The sequence below is a fragment of the Danio rerio genome, chromosome 23, assembly GCF_049306965.1.
Source record: "Danio rerio strain Tuebingen ecotype United States chromosome 23, GRCz12tu, whole genome shotgun sequence".
In the NCBI taxonomy this organism is placed as follows: domain Eukaryota; kingdom Metazoa; phylum Chordata; class Actinopteri; order Cypriniformes; family Danionidae; genus Danio; species Danio rerio.
Genome location: NC_133198.1, coordinates 20,794,629 through 20,821,594, shown reverse-complemented (window position 1 = coordinate 20,821,594; position 26,966 = coordinate 20,794,629). Strand labels below are relative to the sequence as shown.

Below are 26,966 nucleotides of genomic sequence, written 5' to 3'. Positions count from 1 at the left end.
AAACTTATGATAGTATTTTTTTTAACCAGACTCAAAAAATATGCAATAGACATCATATACATCATACTACAATAAGCAGCAGATGGTTAGATAGAATTTTGTGTAAGGAAAAATGTCTTGTAGTCTATTAATGTGACCAACAGTACAGTAAATACACATGAATACATAGAAAAATAAAATAGACAATAACTATTGGCAGCTATCAGTGATTTACAAAAGTCATTTGGTTAGATAAAGCTTTGTGGGATTTTCTAAAACTCAACATCTCTCAGTGAAGCTGTGTAAATTGACTCTGAATATTAGTTTATAACACAAGAATGCATTTGTTCAGCGAATCAAGCTTGCATTTCCTTTCAGTCTTCTTATCAACATGATAAACACATCTTTGCTTGGCTTTTTTCGCACATGATTTGTGGATTTGAAAAACGATTGGTACTTCTACTGTAAATCACCAGAAACACTGTTTTACTCTTAAAGAAACAGTCCACTTTTTTTGGAAATAAGCTCATTATACAAGTCTTTTATCAGAGTTTTACAGTTTTTGAATCCATTTATCTGATCTCCGATCTTTTAGCTTAGCATAAATCTTTAAATCAGATTAGACCATTAGCATCCCGCTAATAAGCTCATTATACAAGTCTTTTACCAGAGTTTTACAGTTTTCGAATCCATTTATCTGATCTCCGATCTTTTAGCGTAGCTTAGCATAAATTATTAAATCAGATTAGACCATTAGCATCTCGCTTAAAAAAAAGGGTTGATCATTTTCCTATTCATAGCTTGAATATCCAGTATACATCATGTACTGAGACTGACAGATTTTTTTTTTTTATATATATATATTTTTAAGGTCTATATAGCTAGCAATTATACATTCATCTCAGCGTAATAATCAAGGAACTTTGCTACCATAGCATAGCTGCATCAGACACAGTGAAATTGTGCATCTGAAAATAGCCCTAGTGCTGGGTTAATAATAATAATAATAATTCGTTACATTTATATAGCGCTTTTCTGGGCACTCAAAGCGCTTTACACAATGGGGGGGGATCTCCTCATCCACCACCAGTGTGCAGCATCCACCTGGATGACGCGACGGCAGCCATTTTGCGCCAGACCGCACACCACACACCAGCTGATTGGTGGAGAGGAGACAGAGTGATGATATGCCAATCATGATATGGGGAGGGTTAGGAGGCCATGATGGACAGAGGCCAGTGGGCAGATTTGGCCAGGATGCCGGGGTTAAACCCCTACTCTTTTTCGAAGGACATCCTGGGATTTTTAACGACCACAGAGAGTCGGGACCTCGGTTTAACGTCTCATCCGAAAGACGGCGCTCACTGAGCAGTATAGAGTCTCCCCGTCACTATACTGGGGCATTAGGACCCACACAGACCGCAGGTTGGGCGCCCCCTGCTGGCCTCACTAACACCACTTCCGGCAGCAACCTAGCTTTCCCAAGTGGTCTCCCATCCAGGTACTGACCGGGCGCAGCCCTGCTTAGCTTCAGTGGGCGACCATGTGAGAGTTGCAGAGAGCTAGCTGCCGGCCATTTACCATTTTGTTTGTTGCTGCCATGTTACGGCAGCAAAGGACCTTGATTATTACGTTGGAACAACTTTTCATTTTATGTTAGTCTTAGTACATGATGTAACTAGAGAGAAATCAAGCTTTAAATAGGAAATTTATCTAAATGTGTTAATTTTTTTTTGAACGAGACGCTAATGGTTTAATCCAATTCATTGTTTTATGCTAAGCTAAGCTAAACTAATCTAAAAGTGCATTTGCCAGACTTAGAGATCGGTTGAATGGATGAAAAAATGGTGAAACACAACTGTTTTACTCTAGCGGTAAGGCTCAAATGTAAAATGAGCCTATTTCCAAAATAAGCAGTGTGTTTCTTTAAATTACCTTATTTCCGAGAGGGATCTGGCTGCAAACTCGGTGCAGATGCAATCTGAGCTTCATCCAATGCTTTTTAATCTGTTCACCTAACCACACCCCTAATCATCAGTGATGTCACTATGCGTCACTAAACTCCATTGAGTGCATTGTGTCTGACATTGCATCTCTGAGCGATGCAACCTCAGCTTGCATCATAAAGGCTGCATCCAGATACTATTGTCATTTCTAGCCAGTCTGACAGATTAAATGGATCATAGTCTCAGTCTGAGTGTGTAAAGGTGACATAATGTGGGCGTTTAAGCAAAAGAGTAGATGGCCACAGGAGATGTGGGCTCAGAGCTGTCATGATATGGGCTCCTGTCCATGTTCCTCTTACTGACGCCTGTATATTCTCCGATGAAGGAACCGTCTTCATTAAACTCCATCTCTTCTCCTTCACCATACTCCATCAGGCTGTCGTCACTGTTGGTTCTTCTGTTAATGTGCTCGATCGCACCTTGACTTCGTCCCTGACGACTTTCCTCTTCACTGAGGAAGAGATTATTTATTTCAGATATATTCTCAGATATACAAAAAAAAAAATGCTTGAAAATTGAAGAAATACAAACCGTCTGGAATAAGGTATGGTGGACACTCGTGTTATCCTGATATAAAAAAAGATACAATTAATATTGTTTATGCAAAGTAGTATAATGTAAATAAATAATTATGTAAATTGTGACACTAGTTGATTAATAAAAAAACAACCATTCAAAAGTTTTCAAAAAATCTGTAAAAACACTAATATTGTGACATTTCTTTTCATTCAAAGTATACTTTGATCATTATGTCAGAAACATTTCAGGTCATCTTATTGGGTTAAAGATGTTCATATTTTTGTGGAACCATGATAGTTTTCCAGTATAGTGAAACATCCTATGTATCATTACAAATTTGTTAGTCAGCTTTGATCAATTGAATGTGTCACTTCTGAAATTAGTTTGCCAAATTTTTGAACAGTAGTATAAAAACCGTCTAGACAATTTGAAGTTAACTGATTATTAAAATAAAACTAATAGGACACAAACACATATTTCACATGTATCATACCTCTCAAGAGACCTTCAGTGGTCCAATCGCAAAAGATATAAAAAAAAAAACAAAATACAGGAGGAATGAACAAAGTGAGAAATGTTTAATGAATGAAGGGATCAATTATGACTTTGGGAGGGAGAAAAGGGATAATTATTGTGATATACAGTGTATTCTCTATATCAACCTGTGCTAATGCGATAATATGATGGTGTAAATCAGGGAGGCTCAACCATTTTCCTGGAGATCTGCCTTCCTGCGTAGTTCAGCTCCAACCCTGATCAAACACACCTGAACCAATTAATTAGGAGCTGAACAGCAGTTGATTTTTGCAGGCAGGTGTGTTTCATATGGGTTGCAACTGAAATATGTAGGGAGGCAGATCTCCAGGAACAGGGTTGAGCACCCCTCGTGTAAATAATAAGATTAATTAATTTTCAAATGTTTAATACACCTCACATGCTGTTTTCATGCAAGTACATAACTGAAAATAAAATGCCATTATAATAAACAGACTTAAAGTGCCACTATTATGCTTTTTCAAATCTTACCTTTTGTGTAGTGTTTAATGTAGCTGTTTATGGATCTAAAAGATCTGTACTACAGAAATAAAGTATACATCCTAAAAGAAAGATTTGATTCTGATCTGCTGGAACAAGCTGTTAACAATTCCAGTTCAAGCTATGCTTTACAATTACAATTATATTTCATATTCGTCATAGAAGTTTTCTCCCTATAGGCTATAAGCAACATGAGGACAATCAACCAAAAAATGCTGCATTATTTAAATGAACGTCTAAAATCAGGGGTTTTATATTTCATAATAAACAAAAAGAAAAAAAATATTTGTAAAATTTTTGTTTTGGTATTCAAAATTCTTTGAGAAATGAGATTAAATGTGTTTTTTGACCTTGCATATAAACCTTTCACAAGAAACCTAGCTCCAAAACTAAATTCAGAGCCTAAACAGAATAATAGGAGCAGTTTAAGAAAGCATTTATAATTTTTAAACTCAAACAGGAAGGCCAGAGATGATTTTTTAGCTACTCATCAAAAACATTCACCTGTAATCAAAGGTTCCGTTTTCATCCATCGGCTCCAGTGCAAAGTCCTTATTGTCCCGTACTTATAAAACAAACAAACATACAAAATATTAAAACTTTTATTATAAACAGTATTTTATAACGCTACGTCCAGATAGCAAAGATACATTTTTTATTTCTTTGGCAGATTCCGAAACAGTTGTGTCCATAAACAAATGTTTTTAAAAATTTAGTGTTAAGGTGGAAAACTATTTTAAAACAATGTGATATGTATGCCACACCTATATGTGGGGCTGTAAACAAGCACAGAAAGAGCCCCAGGATACATTAAAATCACAGAAGAATACAGTGAGTATACATAGATATATACACTAGATATTGCATACGGACCCTGAGCATGTGTCAATAGCGTTGCCACATTTGTACAGTGCACCGAGGACAAATGTCATTCAACCACACTATTCTTCACTAAAGCCAATGTGAAGATGCTAGACTTCAGCGCTTTGTACGGGTGTAGTAACGAGCAAACAAAGAAAACAAAGCATAAAGAACATTTCATAGATAAAATTTACTTTTTTAGGCTTTTGTTTGTTAACATATGTGCTAACATATTGATGATAATATATAAAATTTCTGCATTAACCGTAAGGCAAAGCCGCACCAACTCACACTAAATAATAGGCTTGAGCTAGTTTTGTTGAATAAAATAAGCAAACAATGGAAATGAAATTTGACAACCAACAAGATGCTGCGGTGCCAGAAACGTGTATTATTGTCGGCTAAGAGAACGAGTCGTTCATAACGGAGATTCATTCACAAACAATTGCTCTCCCCGTTAGAATAACAAGTGAGGGCAAGGGAGGGGGTGTGTTTCAGGACATACATTAGATCAAATTTAACAGAGAGTCAGGATAATACATTTTATGTAAAATGTAGAACAGTGATGTAAAATTATAATTTTCGTAATTTAAAAAAAATATTTGCATATGGACCACCTGAAAAACTCCTGATCTTATATATATATATATATATATATGTGTGTGTGTGTGTGTGTGTGTGTGTGTGTGTGTGTGTGTGTGTGTGTGTGTGTGTGTGTGTGTATCTCTGGCTCTGGATGGCCAGTCCTTCACTACACCTTGGTCCCACATTCATTTCAAAAGAGCGCTTCCCTGTACTAAAAAGGCGGCTGTATTGACGCATTCCTTTTAATAGACAACTATAGCATAGGCTACATCTAATGTAAATATCTATGGTGAGTATGAAGTTCTTCTTCAGCGCACAAAGTACGGATGTAAACTAAACTGGATTAAAGAATATCTCACACATGTAACTGTCAATGCATCTCTACTGGTCCTAATACAATTTTTGTTGTACTAATGCTAATAAACTTATCAGCATTTGCAGCAAAACACAGCTCTGTAATGACCATTGTTGTTGTTAGTGGTTGTTATGTGCAAGGTTTTTCCTCCCTCTTGTCACATGGTACTGTGGCATCATCTTTCCAAGAAGTGCTATTTTGCCTATCTACACAGCTTTTTAAAATTGTTCCACTCTATACCCTCTTATCCAAATAGTCCATTTCAGCGAACTGACAAATGCTGGTGTTGTATGGACGAAGGCAGAAATTATAATAAACTTTTGCTGATTGACCTAAATCCATTGCCATGTAAATGGGGCCTAAAAATAATAACACTTTAGTTTAAATAACAATTCTCACCATTAACTATTGTCTTATTTACCGCCTATTATAAAGATATGGGCTGTTAATTAGTACTTATAACTTATAGTATTACTTATTACTTATAGTACTTACAATACATATTCTCCATGATCTTATTCTACACCCCAATCCTACCTAATACCTAAATGCAACTACTACCTTGATGACTATTAATAAGCAGCAAATTAGGAGTGTGTTGAGGCAAAAGTCATATTTAATAGTTTATTAATAGCCACAATTGTACCTTAAAATAAAGTGTGATCAGATTAACTTATCTTCAAGTAATATATCTAGTACCTGGGTACTTTCCTCCTCGGCTCCTCTTGATGAAAAACACTATGAGCATGATGAGGACAAGAAGAGCAACTGCACACATCAAACCAATGAACCATCCCTGCGTCACGATGTCTACTTGATCCCGGGTATATTCTGCTCAGGCATGCAAACACACGATCAGGCAGACGTGTTAGAAACCGTTTTGTGTTTACAGAATGATGATCTTATAATGTAACCGAGTTACCCTCAGTTGTGAAATGGGGCGATTCCTCTGTAAAAGCCTCGCCAACTCCAACCTCAGTTTGTGCTGCCAGAGAAAACTTGTACCGGGTGTATCGGTCAAGACGCCGCAGAGAGAAGTAAGTGATGTTAGGAGGGATGTTTTCTACCTGGATTCCCACACTGACATTCACTACAGAGATGATATTGTTATTCTTAAAGTGTATATGTGCTTAGTTATTTTCAAAAGAGAAGGCAACTTTAATATGTTAATATAATCAAAATATGAAAAAGGCAATAACAATTTGAAGGAATTCAACATTTTTTAGAAAGACAAAACTGGAAGCTTTGCAAACAGTATGTTGGACATGTTACATTGCGATATTTAACAGTGCATTTATCAGTGAACCTTCAAAAATGTATAACAGTTTCCACAAAAAAATTGCAAAATGAGAATATTAAGATATGTTTCTGAGCACCAAATTGGCATATTAGAATGAGATTTGGACGTGACACTGAAGTCTGGAGGAATTATGCTTAAAATTCAGATGTACCATCACAGGAATTAATTGCATACTAAATTATTTTAAAAGAATTTTACTGTATTTTTAATCAAATAATTTCAGCCTTGGTGAGCACGAGAGCATAAACATGGCGAAAAATAATATGGTTAATAAAGGTTGTGTCAGTTAATCTTTTATTTATTTTTATAAGTTTATTTCCCTCATACTAGCTCAAACTGTTACTGTCATACAAATAATAGCAAAACTTCTAGTAAATAAAATGCATACTACATTTTTTTATTGTTTTTATTGACTTGCTTTTGCATTTTATTTAAAATAATCTTGAGCCAGAAGCTTGCCAAGGTTCACAAGTGGGCCTTAACTGTCTGTTTGAAAACGGTAATATTATGAAATACCATTTTATATAAAATATTTTTATAAAGCACTTATCTTAATGCTTAAAAAATTAAAATGAAGTGCACTTACATGACTGATATTTGAGAATATATCCAGTGAGAACACCGTTGGGTTCTGCAGGCTCTTCCCAGTCCAGGTAAAGGGTGTCATAGTGGCGATGCATGATCCTGAATGATCTGGGAATGGTGGGCACTGGAATGAAAAGCAGAAATGTGTGAATTTGTGCCTGTATGTATACAATGTGCTTTGTAAATGCTCTCATACCTCCTTCAGGAGTCTGGAACTCAATGTTGTGGCTGGGCGGCCCTTCATATCGGTTATTAGCCACTACTATGTACATCTTGTAGTTACTAAATGGGACAAGACCAGTCAGAGTCCCGGACAGACGTGGTCCATTAGCTTTAAAACTTTTGGTCTTAATCCTCCTGGTCACAACGTGCCAGGGCAGGCGACTGCTTTCTCTCCAGTAATACACCTAAAAAAACAAACACAGCTCCATCAGCAGCCATTATTATTCACTGTTCAGCAAATCTATGCAAACACTATAATATGGCAAGCCATTTTAACATTTAACAAATAAAGTGTTCTTTCGTTTGTTTAATTCTACTTATTTTTAGAAACTAATAATATGATCTAATAGGGCAAGAGTGTTGGGAACGTTGATCCTAAAGGGCCAGTGTCCTTGGAGAGTTTAGCTCCAATCCTAATCAAACACACTTGAACAATATAATCAAGGTCTCAGAGATTATGGCATTTTTTTTTTTTATGGTTGGAGCTAAACTTAGCTGAACAATGGCCCTCCAGGAACAATATTACCCACCAAGAGGAAACCTCCCACTCTTCCTTGTGAAGAAAATACAAAAGTGACTGAAAATGCAATACATCGACTAGCCACTGGGGGCTTGCACCAAAAGAAAGTAAATGCCTATAGACTCCCATGTTAAAATACCCAACTTTACAGCAGAAAAGAGGTGTTTACAACCTGATAAAAAATGTTTTGGTTGAAATTGCATTTCATAAATAACCTAGCATTTACTATCACCGACTATTTTTGAAGAATTTGGAAATAATTTGTGGTTTCCTGCTATAGAAAACATAAGAATAATAGTTAATGTCTTTATGAAAAACCAAAGTTAGTTAACTCATAATTGATATAGTATACAACTGAGGACAGAACCCGAACCAGTTGTGCTTAATGAAGTGTTAAGCATTTCACCCAAAGAAATTGATCTGATCCCTACGGTATGAAGAATACTTGATAGTATACTGTATATAGACACTAGCACTTATTATATAATCATTAAATATGAAAGTTGCTGTGTGTTTGAATAGTATTTATTGATTAAATACTATTACAATTTAAATAGATACTTATTATTAAATATCTAGTTACGAAACACCAATATGGTGCAGCTTAATATCAACTTCGATATAAATGGCCCTGGGAGTAAGGAAGCTATTATCGAATACAAGTACAATAGATACTAAAATTTATTTATTAGAATTATTTATTATTACTTGTACCTAAGAAATACACACTACTTATCGCAGGGGTGTCAATCTCAAATCCTGGAGGGCCACAGCCCTGCAGAGTTTAGTTCCAACCCTGCTTTAATGCTCCTATTTGTAGGTATTAAACAAGCCTAAAGCACACAATTAGTTTGATCAGGTGTGTTTAATTAGAGTTGGAACTAAACTCTGCAAGCCTGTGGCCTTCCAGCATTAGAGTTTGACACCCCTGACTTATTGATTAGCAGCTAGCACTCATTCTAAAGATACTAGAACTAATTCCAAATATCACTAGTAACATTTGTTTTGGTAAACCAAAGAAGTCATACTTTGTACTCCTTTATTTCCCCCATGATGTCAGCTCTTGCCACTGGCTCCCAGTGGACTGTCAGTGTTGTGCTTTCAATGTCTGACACACTCAGCTCAGATGGAGCAGCAACTGGACCTGTCAGAGAAACACAATGAGTTAAAAACCGAAAGAAATCTCTTTTTATGCACACTGAACAGAACCACTGGATACTGAAACGTGAACTTACGATCTTCTCCAGAGTAGCCAATAACAACAGGAGATTCTGGGCCATAACCAAAAAAGTTAATGGCCTGAACTTTGATCTCATACGGCGTGAAGGTGTCAGTGTCGTAGATGATGGTGCTGCACCACCAGTATGTTGTGTAGTTCTTCCACTCCTCTCTTGAATCCCGCCGTCGCCACCAAACCATATAGCCTAGTTTTGGCCCATTCCATTCTCTGTACTCCAGTGGCTTCAAATATAACAAAATAGCACAGTTAACAGAACCAAACAAAGGCAACAGCTTTGACTAAAATGATTGACGTCCATCAATCAAGAGTGCATCACCTCCCAGCTGATTTCCATGTTATTTCTGAACACTCCATATCCCAGTCCTTGGATGTTTCTTGGGATGGCATCAGGCACTAAATACACAATATTTTATAATAAATTATAATACAATAAATTATAATAGAATAGAATAAAAAATTACCTACCAGCTCCACCAGTCTGGTAATATTCAGATGCCCAGCTGGGTTTACTGGGACCGATTCCATTTACAGCAATGACCCTGAATGTGTACTCTACAAACGGGGTCAGCTGTAAAATGACAGAATTGAGGCTTCCTGGATAACTGGTCAGATTTTTCCAGCCACTCGGCAGCAGCCAATAGTCAGCAAGGAGATTTTCGGTGTACTGAATCAGGTACTCTGTAAGAAAGTCAATCAAAATCATCTGTATGAAACTAAATTCTTTAGATTGCATCTATGTTTGTAAAAATGATGATAAAGACATCAGATAATACCTTTAATAGGACTGTGGTTGCTCAGTCCTGGTGTCCATGTGAGTCTAACGCTCCTTTCGGATGGGTCTGATATCTCTAGGTCAGTTGGGGGGTCTGGACGGTCTGAAACCCAAAGTATATATATATATATATATATATATATATATATATATATATATATATATATATATATATATATAAATGTGCTCACATTTAGTCTGCATACAGGGAGTCTATGTGTTTTATATGAATGGAGAGTATATATGTGATTACCCATCACAGTGAGTTTAGCAGAAGTTGTGACCTCCTCCAGTTCACTTTTAACCCTGCATGTGTAGACGCCTTCATCTCTTCTGTACACATCAGCAATGCTCAGAGATTCCTCATCCTTTGTCATCCTATAGGATACAAAGTGGTTTGATACAGTTTATTTGAAAAAAGGAAAACAACAGAATGAAAAAATGTCACATATGCTTATGCATGCACATCTGCAATTGTGTTTACCTTCTTCCTAAGATCAAGAACTTCTTGTCTTTAAGCCAAGTCACGGTGACATCAAGAGACGTGTCAAATTTAATCTTGCAGTCAAAGCGAGCCAGACTCCCTCTTATGACTACAGTATTGTGTGGAGCGCGGATGATTTTAATGGGCTCTAGAAAATAAAAACAAGTTGAATATTTTAACAAGCAGATTAGTTTATAAAATAATGACATAATACTACTTACAAGGGCTACGAGGGACTTAAGTGAACTGAAACCAGTCTGGTATGTACTCTTGATTGTACTCACGCTAAACATATTTGGGAAGAGGTAGCTAACACATGTTACTATGAGCTATTCAATATCTCTCGGTCATTTACATGATCTCTCTCGAGCATGTGCCTGTGAGCAGACTATAGAATACACAAGACATGTCACTTGTGTCTTTTTGAATGGGGAAAAGTGTAACGGTCTATATAAAGCCTGCCTCCTAATACAGGAGCCAAACATCGATCACTATATGGCGAATAAAGCTCAACTTCTAGTAGAGGAGCCAATCATTGATCGATATAGACTGATGATAGTCCGGGAGAGGGGCTTGGATCAGACGTGAATTTCTGCAGATTTTGTGTGATTTGGATGGTTAGAAATAAAACTAAACGGCACAGTTGTTAATTTTATTGGTAATTCCTAATATCAAATTCAATCTTAAGCTTGGCAAGCAGTTTTGGAGAATTTGATGTTTCCACATTCAGAAAGAATGTCCGAGCATACTGCCCGAGAGGTGTCTTAAAGATGGCTGCAGAGTGAAATTACTTGCTTAAGAGGACTTTGCTGTGACTGACTTAAAGTGGAACTATCTAATGTATCATACTGACAAAAACTCAGTCAAATATTGAGCTGCCAAAAGCATTACTAGTTTAAACTTGCCTAAACTTTGGCAAATGTCTATAGAAAAAAAAACAGGATAATCAACGGCTTGCTGTGTGTTATAGGATTTTAAATGCACTTTGCGTAGGCAACCATGTTCTTTGCTTCCACATTGTACTTTAGAAATCCTTTGACACATGCAAATCTATTGAATATCCCTTAATTCCAGTAAAGAACAGCTTTTTTCTGCAGAAATTTCTTGTTATGTCTGGGGCATACAAAAACATAAAAAAACATCTTATGATTTTCCAGACAAAATTTTCCTTCCCGTAAAAATAATTCTACAATCTTTCATAGACATCCTGAAAGTCTTGACATTTTAAGTTTCATTACAAGCAGTTCCTACATTGCTCTTAAAAATGATCTTAAATTTACATTTTGACCTTATTCTTTGTGTACGAGCAGGCGCAGCCAATTGAATCTTTTTGACTCAAGACTTCCAGTCCCATTCACTTTCATTTAATTTTAGACATTAAAAACAGCTCGTTCATTTGCTTGATGTTGCAAACAGAATCTGCAAACAGAATCTGAAGTTTTAAAACAAGCGTAAAAACAAGCGCACTTCCGCATTGAAGAATAAGCTCCTTTAAAATAAAAACAAGTAAAACTGAGAGTCAATATAAAGTAACAAATTAATTAACATTTTGTTTTTTAGACATTTCCTCAAACTATTTTTTTTTAATAAACATTAGTGCATGTGAGTAATATTTATATTATTTTTTGATCTGTTCCAGACACTGACCTTTGACCTCTAGTTGCACCTCTTTCTCATCTCGTCCAATGACGTTGCTTGCAACACACACATAGGCACCCTGATCTTGTAACTTTGTGTTTCTGATTTCCAATGTGCCATTTGGAAGAGTCCTATAACGGCCTCCTTCTAATGTACCAACTCCACCTTTTGACCTGGAGTACATACAGATATGGATATTTAGAAGTTATTTAATACTCATTTTGTAATACTCACAATTCACAGTACACCTAGTAGTTTCTCTTTTCATCCTTCCATATGTGATAATAGGAATAAATGATAGCAAAGTACTATATTTACCACCGTAGAACAGGTTTAGGAGAGCCAAAATATGGGCAGTCTAGAAGAGTGAGATTGCCTTCTGTTGTTTTAAACAGTTCATCTCTCGGACCAAGCAGACGAGGCTTCATGTCTACAGACAAGAGGATCTGTTGGAAGCAGTTGTTAAAGCTAACTAGTATGTACATCCTAACACTTTCACTTCATCTTCTTACCCATTACAGCCAAGAAAGCATTAGTCATGATATATCCGTATGGGTTTGAAGCGTTGCACTGGAAAACAGCAGCACTGTCTGGAACCACACCCCTGAAAGTCAAAGTGTCTCCAGAAACCTGTCTGCCTGGACTCCTAGGAGCATCTAATGGGAACACAGAAAGAGTGAGTGTTATGTTGTTATTGTTATTAAGTATGTTGTTGCTTTTTCCTCACCACTGATTGGCTCTCCATTAACCAGCCATTGTATCTGTGGTCGAGGAATCCCATCAGCTCTACACACCATACTACCACCGTCATCCCGAGACAGAACCAGACTCTCAGGCTTCTCCAGCCAGAACGGAACCGCTGCAGAGAATAGTCAAAGACAATTGAGAATAGGACCTTAATTTAGTCATTCCTACTTAAAATGAAATATAGTTCTTATTTATTCATCTTCATATTTTATTACACTGGTATGCTTCGGTTTTTCTTTCTTTACTGTAAACCAGGGGTGCCCAAACTCCGTCCAGGAGGGCCAGTGTCCTGCATAGTTTTGTTCCACCTCCAATTAGACACACCTGAACCAGCAAATCAAGCTCTTTCTGTATACTTGAAATGTTCAGGCAAGTGTGTTGAAGGAAGTTGGAGCTAAACTATGCAGTACACCGGCCCTCCAGGACCGAGTTTGGACACCCCTGCTGTAAAGCATGTAATGTTTAGGATTAACAGTGTACTTTCGGGACAGATAAACTAGTTAATCATATTAAATTGATCAGAAGTAACAGTTGTAAAAATATGTATATATTATTGTCATAAATATTGTATTTTAATAGTTACTGTTGAATTTTTTTCTAAATAAATGCCATTATTTTAAAATCTGCTTAAAAAATGCTGAAAGCAATGCATGTTTTCTCAAAAATGTTAAGCAGCACAACTTATTACTTCTACTATTTTCATAATTACAATAAAATATATCTATTGAGCACCACATCAGCATATTTCAGGTGGAACTGAAGACTGGAGCAATGGCAGCTGAAAAAAACTGTAATAGTATGTCACAATATAAGATTTGCTTACCAAAAGAGACGTTTCAACAACAAACAAAAACCGTACAAACCACAAAAATAAAATAATAAACCAGAGTAAATATAGAACTTCTGCCTATAAAACATTCAGCCTAATATATGCAGTTTTAAGTGAATATTGACTTCAGTTTGGCTTTATGTTACAGGTCTTTTGTACGCTGTTACTTATTTATTGTTATAAACAAGGGGTGTTAAATATTCATTTAAAAAAAACATCTTGATTGAAATATTATTCATATATAATAAAATATGCATAGAGGATTTTTTTTTATTATTATTCATAAAGTGAACTTTAGATTTATTCTTACTGAATTATAATAGGCTTCATCACAGTGTGTGCTTTTGGGCTCTTATCGTGTTTGTTTCTTTGCTCACATATAATTTTAAAATATACAACTACCATATTATTATAGATGATAAATATAGTGCAATCCTGTGCGTGAACATTACAGTTTGTATTCAAGATAATAATTTGCTTTGGAACATGAAAATGAGCAAATTACAGAAGGTGTGTTTTTGTGTGAATCCACTAGTGACAAACAACAGTAATAAAAATAATGAAGTATTCTACATTTGACCCTGACAGTGATGATGTGGTCCAGGCTGCCCATCCTGTTAGAAGCGGTGCAGATATAGTCTCCTCCATCATCCATTGCGATCTTCTTTATTCTAAGCGTCTTATTAAAATTCTCCAGCTTCTTCCCTGTCATAGTCATCTCTTCATAATCTTTAGTCCATTTGATGGAGGGAGTTGGACTACAAAGAAAAAGAGAGAATCAGACCTAAATCCGTGTAGAACTTTGATATAGGGCAATACAAGCAAATAACATATGACAAATTCATGTTTGGATTTCACACACTTAAAATAAGAATCATGGGTCCATGAACATTTCCTGCTTTTTGTCAAACTATTTCATAACTGTAATAAGGGGCAATTTAATCATACCTTCATGTTAAAGCAGCTATCATAACATTATTTACGAATATGTGGACCTGTTTGCATTCTTGGAAGCTATAGAAATTCAAAATGTAAAACAGGAAATACGTAAGGACCATTGTTATTGTTTACAGCCATCAAAATGGTCTATATGAAACATATATTTCAAACAGTTCCAAAATGGCCATATGGAATTATAAATATATACATATATGTACAAATATTTCATATATTAGGGCTGTACGATAATGGAAAAATATCCTGACATTGCAGTTTTTTGTTTTGCTGAGATATATATTGTGATATGAATATAATTTCACCAGATGATTTTTGAATAACTTTGTTTGGAAGGATTACATTATTTAGATTGACTGGGGCGAACAAGTCTTTTTCTATGCAGTGCATCTGCATTAAGTATAATAAATTATAAGCTTAAATAAATACGACAGAGCAAAAAACAAGAGTCTAACAGTATTCAAATATAGAAATTGACTATATATATATAGACTTATACAAAGTTTTTTTTATCGGTTTATTACTAGGATTATTATGAGGAATCATTGTTATTTGTTTTCTTTTCTTTATTTAATAGGGAATTAATTTTCTATAAAAATATCTAATAGCTGTTGTGAATTGTATCTCCTTGCAATAAAAAAACTTTATTATAAAAAATTAGGTTTTACCGAGATGGATTGTTGCGATTGGATGGACGTCGGCCCAATTGAGTAGCTTTACTTTGACAAAGCAAAATTGAGACCTGTTTAAAATGATTTAAGACCTACAACACAATATTTTAGTGAATTTAAGACTTTTTAAGACCTAACATTTACTTTTTGTAATTTAAGACATTAAGACTTTTTAAGACCCAGTGGACACACTGTCTTTTTCTTTTAATTTAACTTTATCTTGTAATCCTTAATAAATAATCTAATTCTGCGTGTGATTTTTAGGGATATACACATTGTTATATCAATTCTGAAACAATATACACTACTGGTCAAAAGTTTGAGGCCAGTTTCTTTCCTTTTTTTTTTTTTTAAGAATTCTGTTCATCAAGGTGGCATTTATTTAATGTAAATAAAAATTGTTAAATATATATAAAAATTGTGAATAACTGCTTTCTTATTGTAAGTAGTTTTAAATGATTACTTGTATTACTATTACCATTAATATTAATAATATTAATAATAATAACAATAATAATTAATTAACTTTAAAGTGATTTCTGAAGGACCATGTGACTTAAGACTTGAGTAATGAAGCTGAAAAATGATCTTTAAAATCACTGGAATAAATTATTAAATTAAATTATAAACTCCTTTTGAACAGTTATGTATAGTGCAATAACATTTTACAATTTTACAATTTGTACTGTATTTATAGTACATTTAAAAATCACACTGACCCCAAACTTTTGACTGTTAATGTATATATCAGATTTCTATGTGAGATTAAAGATGTTTAACATGAGATTTAACAACACAATCAAACAATCTACCAATAATCAAAAAATAGACATGCAATCAACCAAAATGCTTTTAAAACTCACACTCCTGCAGCAAAACACTCCAGAATAAGCTCCTCTCCCAGCATCGCAATCCTTGTGCTGGCAGTTCCTTTGGGTTTCAGAAACTTGGGTGCCGTGTGTGCTGCCATGCGAGCTTAGTTGACATAAAATAACACAATTCTGATCGGATAAACTTGGCCAAAGCATTTATCAATAGTTAGTGGATGAGTTAAGGCATGCTAATAAAGAAGCATAAGGAAAAGCTCACCATTGTGTTAGACTGTTAGATGTTTTAATCATGGTCTCCTTCAACTAAACACAAACAGAAATAGGCACAAGTAGAAATATTAAAACGAAGTGCAATTCTAAAGCAGAATAAAAAGCAGATTCTTGCACCAACCTGTGAGCACCTGCAGGATGAGGGGTGGTTTCTGCTGGATGGTGTTGGTGAAGGGAAAACGGGCCACACAGACATAGTTGGTAAGAGCGTCGTCTGCTACGATACTGGAGAAGTACAGATCTCCGTTCTCTGACTTTGACACTCGACGATCCTGACGAATTGGCGACATTGCTATGGAATAAAGATGAACTTGGATACAAACAGCTGGCTGCATGTTTAGGAAGTTGATGAAAGATGTCAGATTTTTTTACCATCCTAGTTGGGGCCACTGCTGCATTAGCACAAGGTTTATTATTTTTCATGTGCTTTCACACTAGAACAATACTGAGGCAGTCATTTTGTATTTTAATAACTAAAATTTTATATTAAATTATATGGCTTAAGTATCCGTTTTATTCTAACATTATTATTTTTATATCAAATTACATGTTACAAGTATATGTTTCATTCTAACATTGCTATTTTATTAACATTACAAAACACAAGAGTTCTGACTATTTCTACCTTGAATGGCCGTAAAGGTCACATTGACCTTTGCATTTAAGTATTCGCTCCTTTTTCCTGTGCTTTTGAATATGCATGTCTCTGTTTGCCTAGCAACTTTATGCAAAACAAAACTGAACTTTTTAACAGCAAAAACACAATTTTATTCAGGCACGTCTTTCAAAACAACATTTTCATTCTAGTGAAAAGACTTTGCTCTCCTGCCTGCGTACACAATTATATGCTATATTACAAAAATGATCTTGTTTTCTGCGTAAAATATGGCAACAGACATTCAAACCATAATTCTAAAATCCTAATAGAAGCTTTTAATGTAAATATGACTTGAAAAATTCTATTCTGCACAGTCTTTAGTAGTCATAATAGTTATGGCCATTTATGTAGTTACTACATGTAGTTATTGTAGGTAATTTTAAAAACATTTAAGTACAAGAAGACATGAAAGAGCTCAGTTTAGTTCATACACAAACCCCAAATTTTGTGTTTTTTTTTATATTGAATGGACAATTATGTACAAAAGTTTTGTTGAATACTCTCAATAAACAGGAATTTAGTGTGTGTATCATTGCATTGAACCCATGCATTCTTGTTTACCAGCTGTGTATTTGATATTAATCTAACTAAAAAAGGCAAGGATATAATCACTCCTTGCTTGTGACCTTATTAACCTTTGTAGCTTTAGTATTAATTAATCTGCATAATTTATACAGTTAGGAGGACTAGGCAATAATATTATGATATTTGAACTTGGTATCTTTTGGGAAATTTTGGTTTCAATAAGCTGTATTTTTACCATTCAAAATAGCAAAATAAAGTAAATAAGTGTTCTATTTTAATATATTTTAAAATTCATATCTGTGGTGCCAGACCTGAATTTCCAGCATAATTACGGCATTCCTCAATGTCACATGATCCAACAGAAGTTTACTAATATGACGATTTGGGGTCCAGAAACACTTTTAAATGTTGAAAATCCTTGTACATTTTCCCTGCTTCCTTTATTAACCCAAATCTCAAAAGAGCAGAATTTATTTAAAATAAAAATCGTAGTAACTTAATACCCTTATTTATTGTTGCTTTTGAAAAAGGTAATGCATCCTTGCTGATTTTTTACAGTTATTATTATTATTGACAGAAAGAGTGGGTATAGCAGAGAGAGGTTAAAGGATTTGCAAAGGACCTCAGGCCACGAATCAAACTCGGGTCTCCGTGAACACCATAGTGATGTGTGGACACAATAACTACAAGGCTTTCAGCACCAGCTAAATAACCCTCTTAATAAAAATAAATAATAAAATGACTGATCCCAAACCATTACTGCACATCTACATTGCACAGCTTAAAACCAACTCTGACTAACTTCAGACCACTTTATCTAAATCTCTTATACTTACTACTGTTCAGCCAGTAAGTGTCTGGTTTAGGAGGGCCTTCAGGTGGATTGCAGGGAAGGATGAGAGGAAGTCCAACTACTACTGTGACTGGCTCCAGATACTCCTTCAACCATGTTCGGGCCTCTGATTAAAGCAAATAGATTCAAACATCAATACACTAAACTCAATTGTTGTGTATTCACAAACATATAGGTTATGGCTTACTGGAGACACGCAGATTGATGTAACTGGAGAGAGCAGTGCCAAACTCATTGGTGGCCGTGCACTGATAGATGCCCTCATAATCGTCAGGACGTCCCCAGAAGAAAATCTCTAATGTGCCCGAACGCCACCTCATGCTGACCTGAGGATCCCGTGCCACGTTCAGGTAAACTCCATTACGCGTCCATGTGAAGCTACGTACAGGGTGTGATCATATGATCATCAGCATTTTTTTAAATTATTCAAATTTAACCAATACATTTTACAGCATCATCAATCAATACATCAGCACAATATTATCCACCTTTCTCTACAGTACGTCCCATTATACTTTATGTGAATTATGGAAGTAGCTTCTGTTACATGGTAAACAATTTAAAAAACTAAATAAATGAATACTGGCTAGAATGATCTGACTTTATTATCTTCAACTCACTTTATTATCATCCATCGAATGTCAAAAAGGCATTTTAATAAACTTTACAAATGACTTTCAGAAGACCTTGAATAACCCCAAAAATTCAAACAAGTCTTTCTGCAGCAGTATGATGCAAAACACAGTGCTTTTGACTGGAAGTTCTTTAAACTGAAATGGCAATCTATAATTTGAAATGCAGAAGACGCATGTAGAAAAAGGTGAATAACCCAAACAAACTAAGGAAAATCATGGGAAAGCAAAGGTCATAAAGGAAGAAAGATCCGGAGATGTTCTTACACTGGAGGTGGATTCCCTGTTGCTTCACACTCCACTATGATTGGGTCAACCGGATCTACTATGTAGTCTTGAACACTCTCTTTATAGATCATTGGCGGCTGTCTGACTGTATGGAAATGAATATAAAAATACAATATTTGAACACATTAAAAAAGACAATGCCTGCACTTCCAGTCAAAACTTTGGAAACATTCTAACTCTAATTAATAATCATTCTAATCAAAATAAAAACAATATAACAGTATAACAGTTTAATATTGTGATACATTTTTAAATATATTTCATTCCTGTGATTCAAAGCTGAATTTTAATTACTTTTACTCCAGACCTAAGTGATCCTTTAGAAATAATTGTAATAATGTGATGATTTAGCACCCTATTATGATCAGTAATTATTGGTGCTCAGAGTTCTTATTAGTATCAGTGTAAAACATTTTATTTCATTTTCTTCATATATCCCTTTGACTGCCGCTCTGCCAAACGGTTGACCATGTGTTTACTGTTTTAAATAATGACTGCTATAGTCATTTAAAGAATGACTGCTTTACATAATGGTTTACACTACACAGCATTACACACACAAAAATCTAACAAATATGATCCTCTTGCACTGCTACACTTGAATTTGGTTTTGCTGTAAAAATAAATAAATAAATAAATAAATTTGATGTTAAATGAGAATCTGAAATATTTTATGGCATAACCCTGCTAAAAAATCCAGCTTAAACCAGCCTAAGCTGGTTGGCTGGTTTTAGTTGGTTGACCAGGCTGGTTTTAGAGGGGTTTTGGCTATTTCCAGGCTGGTATCCAGCCATTTTCAGCCTGGTCTTACCTGGTCAGGCTGGAAAATGACCAGCTAAAACCAACTAAAACCTGGAAATGGCCAAAACCCCTTTAAAACCAGCCTGGTCAACCAGCTAAATCCAGCCAACCAGCTTATGCTGGTTTAATCTGGATTTTTCAGCAGGGAATTAAAAAAATAAAGTTGATTTAGTACTCAGAAATGTTTTATTTTGAATATATATATTTTTTAATTGGCCTTACGCTTCATATTTTCAGATTTTTTACAGTATAAGTATTAGTTCCGTATCTTTTACCATAAACCAACACTTCAACTATTTGGTAAAGGTTGATATTTTAGAAATCATGGGATGTTTTTTAAAAAAAATGCACCGAGTGTGTTAACTATCGATATTAGGAGTAAGTAAAAAAAATCTTGGTGGGGCAGTTAAAGGGATATTCATATATATTTCTGAGGAAAGCTTAACCTTAACATCAACAACAAAACCTGCATATCCTTGAAAAGAAATTGCAACCATTAATACAAAAAAATTATGCTAATAAATGATTACAATATACATTAGTAGACTGGAACAATGATGCTTAAAGTTCAGCTTTGAATAGCCAGAGTAAAGTATATTTCACAAATTACAGTAAATTCAATAAATGCAGTCTTGGTGAGCAAAATAAACTTCACAAAGACAGATCTGAATGAGTTACAATCACAGTTCCTCACCATCAGGAGGAATCTCCATGGCCAGAATCCATGTTTGCTGTAGGACAGTAATTATGACAGGAATCCTCCAACACTTCATATCTGCTATACAGCATCTGCCTTACTGTGACCTGACGACACAGAAAATACTAGAACCAGTGCTACAATCCGTATTAAATAATAACAAACATTGGTCCACACGTGCTTGGCTTGTTTGCATGTTGTTTTCTTTTTTACTCAATTTCCCCCTCAGTTAAACAGCGTTTTGGTGTAATTTTGTTCAATTTATGTACAATGTAGATGCTAAAATGCTCGTTAATGTGCAGTTGAGGCAAACCAAACTATTTCGTATATAAACTTTCATTGGCGTTATATTAAGCCCCGCCTTCTTTTGCTTACGCAAACGTGATTCGTCCACTAAAAAATCCTTTGCATTCAAGCTGCGTAGCCTGTACGTCAATTTTAAACTTTTGTTTTATTGAGGAGTGAACAAACAACCCCAAACACGGTTAGTTTTGTATATCGTATTTATATAGTTAATTAATGAATATTATACATTGGAATTATTAGCATTATTGGCCCTATGTGTATAATAATATGGGATGAAATTAGTATCAATCCCATCCCTGCTAAAAAATCCAGCTTAAACCAGCCTAGGCTGGTTGACTGGTTTTAGCTGGTCGACCAGGCTGGTTTTAGAGGGGTTTTGGCCATTTCCAGGCTGGTTTCCAGCCATTTCCAGCCTGGTCTTAGCTGGTCAGGCTGGAAAATGACCAGCTAAATCCAGCTAAAACCAGCTTGACCAGCCTGGTTTAAGCTGGACATAGCTGGTTTTGGCTGGGCTCCCAGCCTGGCTAGGCTGGTCAAGCTGGTTTTAGCTGGTCATCTCCCAGCCTAACCAGCTAAGACCAGGCTGGAAATGGCTGGAAACCAGCCTGGAAGTGGCCAAAACCCCTCTAAAACCAGCCTGGTTGACCAGCTAAAACCAGCCAACCAGCCTAGGCTGGTTTAAGCTGGATTTTTCAGCAGGGATATAATACAGCCTATTCATATGTTTCCTGGAAAATATAAAAGTCCAAGATAAAAAACAAATGATATGAAAATAACCTCTTTCATGAATAATTCATTACAATGCACAAGGTTTTTTTTTGTAGTTTTCTAAATGCATAATTATTAATGTCCAATGTGGGAAAAGCTGAATTCTAAACCACATATTAGCATTGCTAAGTATTGCTAAAGCAAAACAGTTAAAGGAAAAAGCTACATATTTTGGTTTGTTGGCCTTCATGTCACGTTAGCTACATTATTTTGTTTGGTGATCAAAGGTACTATTCATTAGTAAAGGTCACTTAACAACTTAATTACACAAACAAAACAAAATAGCCTACCAACTGAACTGAAGTATATACAGGATTCACAGAATCTTCTTTTTCTGTGTCAGCGGGTCATTTCACGGCACTAAAATAAAAATAAATGTATTAAAATTGCATTATATTAAATGTTCACAATTGTCAGTCACTATATCTTTAGGTGTTTACCTTTTATACCAAGCCTGGAGTTTGTTTCCTCATTTCTCTAATCTGCCTTAACTTGCTAATGATCCAAAAATGTAATTCCAATCCCAGAAGTTTTGCATTCAATAAGGTCCAAAACAATGTTAATCCAAGCAGACGCTTTCTGTAATGTATACCTCTCCAACTAACATCCCTCTTCATTGTCTTCATCCGTTTGCCCACTCTACACATGAAGCATGAATGACGTCCCACCCCCTCCATCTCTCTCTCTCTCTCTCTCTCTCTCTCTCTCTCTCCTTATGGTTTATATTGAATTATTGGTCATGATGGTTAAATCAATAAAGCTTTTTTGTATTAAAATAGTCTCTCAAAGGTTTTTTAATATTATCTGATTTTAATATAATTAGTAGGCTATATCATGTCATAATTATGTTAGCACTTTGCCATAGGCCATGTACAGCCAAATTCAGTCGTCAGATATTTTGCATTCTTTTTGATTATGACATCAATATGTGGGCCTCATTGTTTGGTCCTGAAAAACTAAGCTAAGTCAGTGAATGAAATGTTTGTTTCTCGGTGAAAATTAAATGCAGTCATGTGATTAGTGAGCGCACATAAAAGAGTTTCAGCCCTCTGAGCTTCTCCGGTCAGACAGACATAACTGAAAACTGAAAGTTTTCTCATTTGCTCAACCAGAATAGGATGATGCTTGGTGACTTTTGTCACATTAGCTATGTTTTAGAAATGTTAAACTGCCAATAAAAAAGGAAAGATTACAAACCTAGAAAGTTCAATGGAAATGAGCAACTGCTAATAGTGATTGTCTTGTTCCACATTGGTCAGTTTTCTCTGTTAGGAACCAAATTGTGTGACGATTTACCTGTTAGCCTAAAATCAGAAAATAATTTAAATGTTTAAAGTAGTTATACTTGGGGAAAATGTGGTTAAAAAAGCAGCAGTGTTTACACAAATGGTTTGCTATTAGTTTGTTTGATCATGCCGCCTTTTCTTTTGCCTTATAGCAATTTTATGTAAAGAATTGTACTATTTGTGTGTTTATAATGTGTTTTAATATTTATTATTGTATATGTTTCTATTTTATTTTCATTTTATACCAAGCCTCCCGTGGACAGGTGTTGAGAATGAACAAGTCTGCAAAAACACTTTAGCATGCATTTGGTTGTCCAGTGTAATTGTGATATCCTTGTCAAAATAAATACATTTAACAAATGTCCAAACTATACATGCTGTACAAACTACACAAAGTACATAACAATGAAGACACTATAAAATATCAAGAGAGCAAAATTGGCAGGGAAACACACACACATTAGACAGACAGGCAATAATTTTAGATTGTAATAGTTGTTAAATGTTTGCATAAAGTATTATAAATTATTACTATTGATTCTTTACTTATTTTTAAGTTTATCAAATTCAGACTAACATAACATGTTCTCTCTGTGTGTGTTCTCTTTCTAACAAAATTGTAATGCTTGATTACAATGCAAACCTGTTATCTAATCTTTTCAGAATGTATATGTAAAATTAAAACCTAATAAAACTAAGAAAATAAACAAGTAAAAAATAAAGCCCTAAAATGTATATAAATACAAAAGCATCTCTACATATTTATAAGAATATATATCAATTTCAATGTAAATTCATTCACTTTCTGGTTCAGGTTTTGATCATGCAGCTCACATTTAGAAATTTTAATCTGAAATTCTACCTTTGGACCTCATCGCTTAGAGCAGGGGTCACCAATCTCTGTCCTGGAGGGCCGGTGTCACACCTCAACACACCTGCCTGGCTGTTTCAACTAAACTTTGTAAGACCTTGATTAGCTTGATCAGGTGTGTTTGATTAGGGTTGAAACTAAAATCCAGGAACTAGTTTGGTGACCCCTGGCTTAGAGGGTCACAAGTTATAAATGCATAGTTATAGATGCATAAAAATTAAATTTCCAGGCTCAAAAATGTCATTTGTGACCCCTAAGTGAAGAGGGCCAAAGATTATATCAGCCTCTAAAATTTGAGTTTAAAATGTGTAAATGTGAGTTGCATGGTCAAAGACATGGAGGTGAATGAATCGACATTCAAGAGGGACGAGCTTGACTCAGGGGAGAAGATGTGGGTGGAAACAGGACCTCGGTGACTGAAACACATTCTCAGCCCACATCTGCTCAGGCACGCAGGGACACATAAAATACAGTCATACTATACGCTCCGTGGATGAGCTAATACGAAAGCGAGAGTCATGATGGAACAAAAAAGTTCTTGAGTCAGCTCACACTAGGTGAAAAGATTCATAAGTATGATCTAATAGCGGTCAGTATCTAGCTGTCCGTGTGCCATCGGCAGCACTGCAGTGCCATGCACCAAACTGTACAAAGCCTGAATGAAGCTCTTCCTCCAGAGACGGGACAATGACAGCTCTGTGCTCGTGGACACATACGCTGCTCTGTTCAGTCTGGGTTTTATCAGTTCAGCCTTAAAGTACCACGACAGCTTGTTCAGAGAAACAGATGCTGCTTAACTTGTCATGAGATACTGAATCTGAGCATGAACATTTACTGTATTAGCATGATACAAAAGCCTTAAAATTAATCATTTACATATAGAAAAGGAGTCCATCAGTTTCTTTAAAGCAGAGGTTGAAATAAAATAACCGCTCAGAGGGAAAACTCAGGGGATTTGCCCATTCATTTTTTACAATGGAATAAGCCTGTGGCTTTTTTGTGTATTTGATCATTGACAGTTTTAAAAATATGTATGAATTAGTCTAATTGGACTCGTTTGTTTATTTTTGGTAAATTTGTCAAATGAAATCAATCAATCAATCAATCATTAATGCAGGATAAAGTCTGTCTCATACTTAAAATGACAACTATAATGTTCACTATTTTAGTCCAGCAAACTACTAAAGCTATCAATAGTACCCAGCAGAAAACTTGAACAACATGTGAAAAAACACGTAAAAAAATGAAAATTGGCTTGATATTTCTGCTGTGGCAACCTCAGATTAATAAAGGGACTGAGACGAAAAGAAAATTCTTGGATATTTAGGCCTAAACCAGTCAGTATAACCAGTAAAAATATAACTTTGTTTTTTTTTTAAAGACAGTAATGGTATTATTTTTACCTTTAAAATTTTTAACTTTAGAAAGCTTTTTTTTTATTTTTTTTCATCTGAAAGCCTTAATTGCAAATGTACACTAGAATTTGTATTCGTACCTACAATGCATGTAAACTACTACTTTGATGTCAAAACAACATCAAATGGACATCTAATATTGGTGTCCACAAAATTACAGGATACATTTTATATGTTAGCAGTCAGTTAGATGTCGTTTTTGGCATCAAGGTAGTCAATTGACATCAAATCAATTAGCATTTTTCACATTTCTTTCAATTAAGGTGCTTTAAGCATAATTAAGCATATATTAATGGGAAACCCAAAAAGAAAACTAATACTTTAAATCGTGCTTTAAATCGTTATTTTTTTTCCAAAATTTTGGGATTTACACACTTTAAAATTGGCATTGATGGTTTCAAGAAGAACACTTAACTTTCATAACCATTTCCAGTTCAAAAGTTTCTTAATAATAAATGACAATGTTCTTTAGAAAAAAAATGTTTTTTTTTTTTAAAGAACTAATTACTAAAAAGATCTTTTTGGGAACCCAAAATTATTCTTTTATCCTTCATTTCCAGAGCCTTTTTTAAATCAAAGATATGAATAGCATGTTTCAAATAACACATTGATATTTGTTTATTTTCTAAATAGCTGTTGGTGAATGATAATTGCTAACCTAAAACAAAACAATAGACATTCCATTCAATGTTTTTTAGTGTTCTTGAGATATTGCTGTAGTTTATATTTTCTATCTATTGATCTACTACCTCATGAGCAACTTTAAATACGTAATTGTTTTAATATCTATTTTAGAGTACTTCTCTTAAATACACTGAGTAAAAAAGAAGATTACAAACATCATATTTAGCATGATAGTCTTCGCTGTTGACACTCTTCCATGACAGGAGTAATTCAGAAGCAGCTGACTCACAACTCTCAGCTCAAGCCTGAGAAAACGGCCACCATAATCAAACATACATTGTGTTTCTGACAGTGACATCATCACACTGCTTTTACAACCAGTCATGGTGAAAGACGTTCCAGATAACAACGAAAGATTTGTCATTAAACTTAATAAATAAATGTGAAAATATTAAATGCAAAAGTAGAAGTGAAATAATAAATTCTGCTAAAATCATATATGTGAATAAGTGTATACTTTCTATCTTTCTTCTCTTTTAAAATAAATAAAAAATGATCTTCCTTACCCTTTTTTCAGTGGATTCAGTCAATGTTCCTTTGTGTCTGTTTTCAGTTTATTAAAGCATCATAATTGTGTTCTTTGTCCATGTTTTCTCTTCTATGCCACAACACAACACCTTAATATTGTTACTGTATATTAGAAAAGGAGTCCACCAGTGTCCTTAAAGAAGAGGTTGAAGTGAAATACCCTCTCAGAGGAAAAATTCTGTCCAAAATAACAAACAGAGCTCTTGACTGATGTCAGTCACTGCTAGTCACATGAGCAGAGACTACGTGACT

The 26,966-nt window shown here is 34.9% G+C and overlaps 1 protein-coding gene across 7 annotated transcripts; it reads right to left on the bottom strand.

Moving 5' to 3' along the window:
- nfascb (neurofascin homolog (chicken) b) lies at positions 1–26,966 on the bottom strand. Of its 7 annotated transcripts, none has more exons than XM_068216883.2 (28): positions 26,693–26,966; positions 22,221–22,290; positions 20,854–20,963; positions 19,338–19,443; positions 18,626–18,816; positions 18,422–18,544; positions 16,524–16,694; positions 16,166–16,277; positions 14,251–14,435; positions 12,829–12,960; positions 12,614–12,757; positions 12,420–12,531; positions 12,111–12,274; positions 10,464–10,611; positions 10,233–10,357; positions 9,981–10,082; positions 9,673–9,885; positions 9,524–9,600; positions 9,203–9,428; positions 8,996–9,111; positions 7,422–7,632; positions 7,227–7,349; positions 6,263–6,430; positions 6,040–6,171; positions 4,044–4,104; positions 2,998–3,009; positions 2,517–2,552; positions 1–2,436 (listed from the first exon to the last, which is right to left on the bottom strand). In XM_068216883.2, the coding sequence occupies exons 3-28, from the start codon at positions 20,930–20,932 to the stop codon at positions 2,205–2,207; spliced, it is 3,501 nt and encodes a 1,166-aa protein (XP_068072984.1). In that variant the 5' UTR covers positions 20,933–20,963; positions 22,221–22,290; positions 26,693–26,966; the 3' UTR covers positions 1–2,204. The 7 variants fall into 7 exon arrangements, with proteins under 7 accessions (XP_068072984.1, XP_005162159.1, XP_068072986.1 ...); XM_005162102.5 differs by lacking the exon at positions 26,693–26,966 and adding an exon at positions 22,371–22,548; XM_068216885.2 differs by lacking the exon at positions 22,221–22,290 and having other exon boundaries at positions 26,693–26,923.

What these genes read in the sequence shown, in the direction of transcription:
- nfascb (XM_068216883.2), bottom strand. Translation starts at nt 20,932, where the DNA reads ATGAAGTGTTGGAGGATTCCTGTCATAATTACTGTCCTACAGCAAACA. An exon ending in ACAGGGAATCCACCTCCAGT is followed by an intron (nt 18,817 to 19,337) that starts GTAAGAACATCT and finishes CCCTGTACGTAG; the next exon opens with CTTCACATGGACGCGTAATG. An exon ending in CACTTACTGGCTGAACAGTA is followed by an intron (nt 16,695 to 18,421) that starts GTAAGTATAAGA and finishes TTTATTCCATAG; the next exon opens with CAATGTCGCCAATTCGTCAG.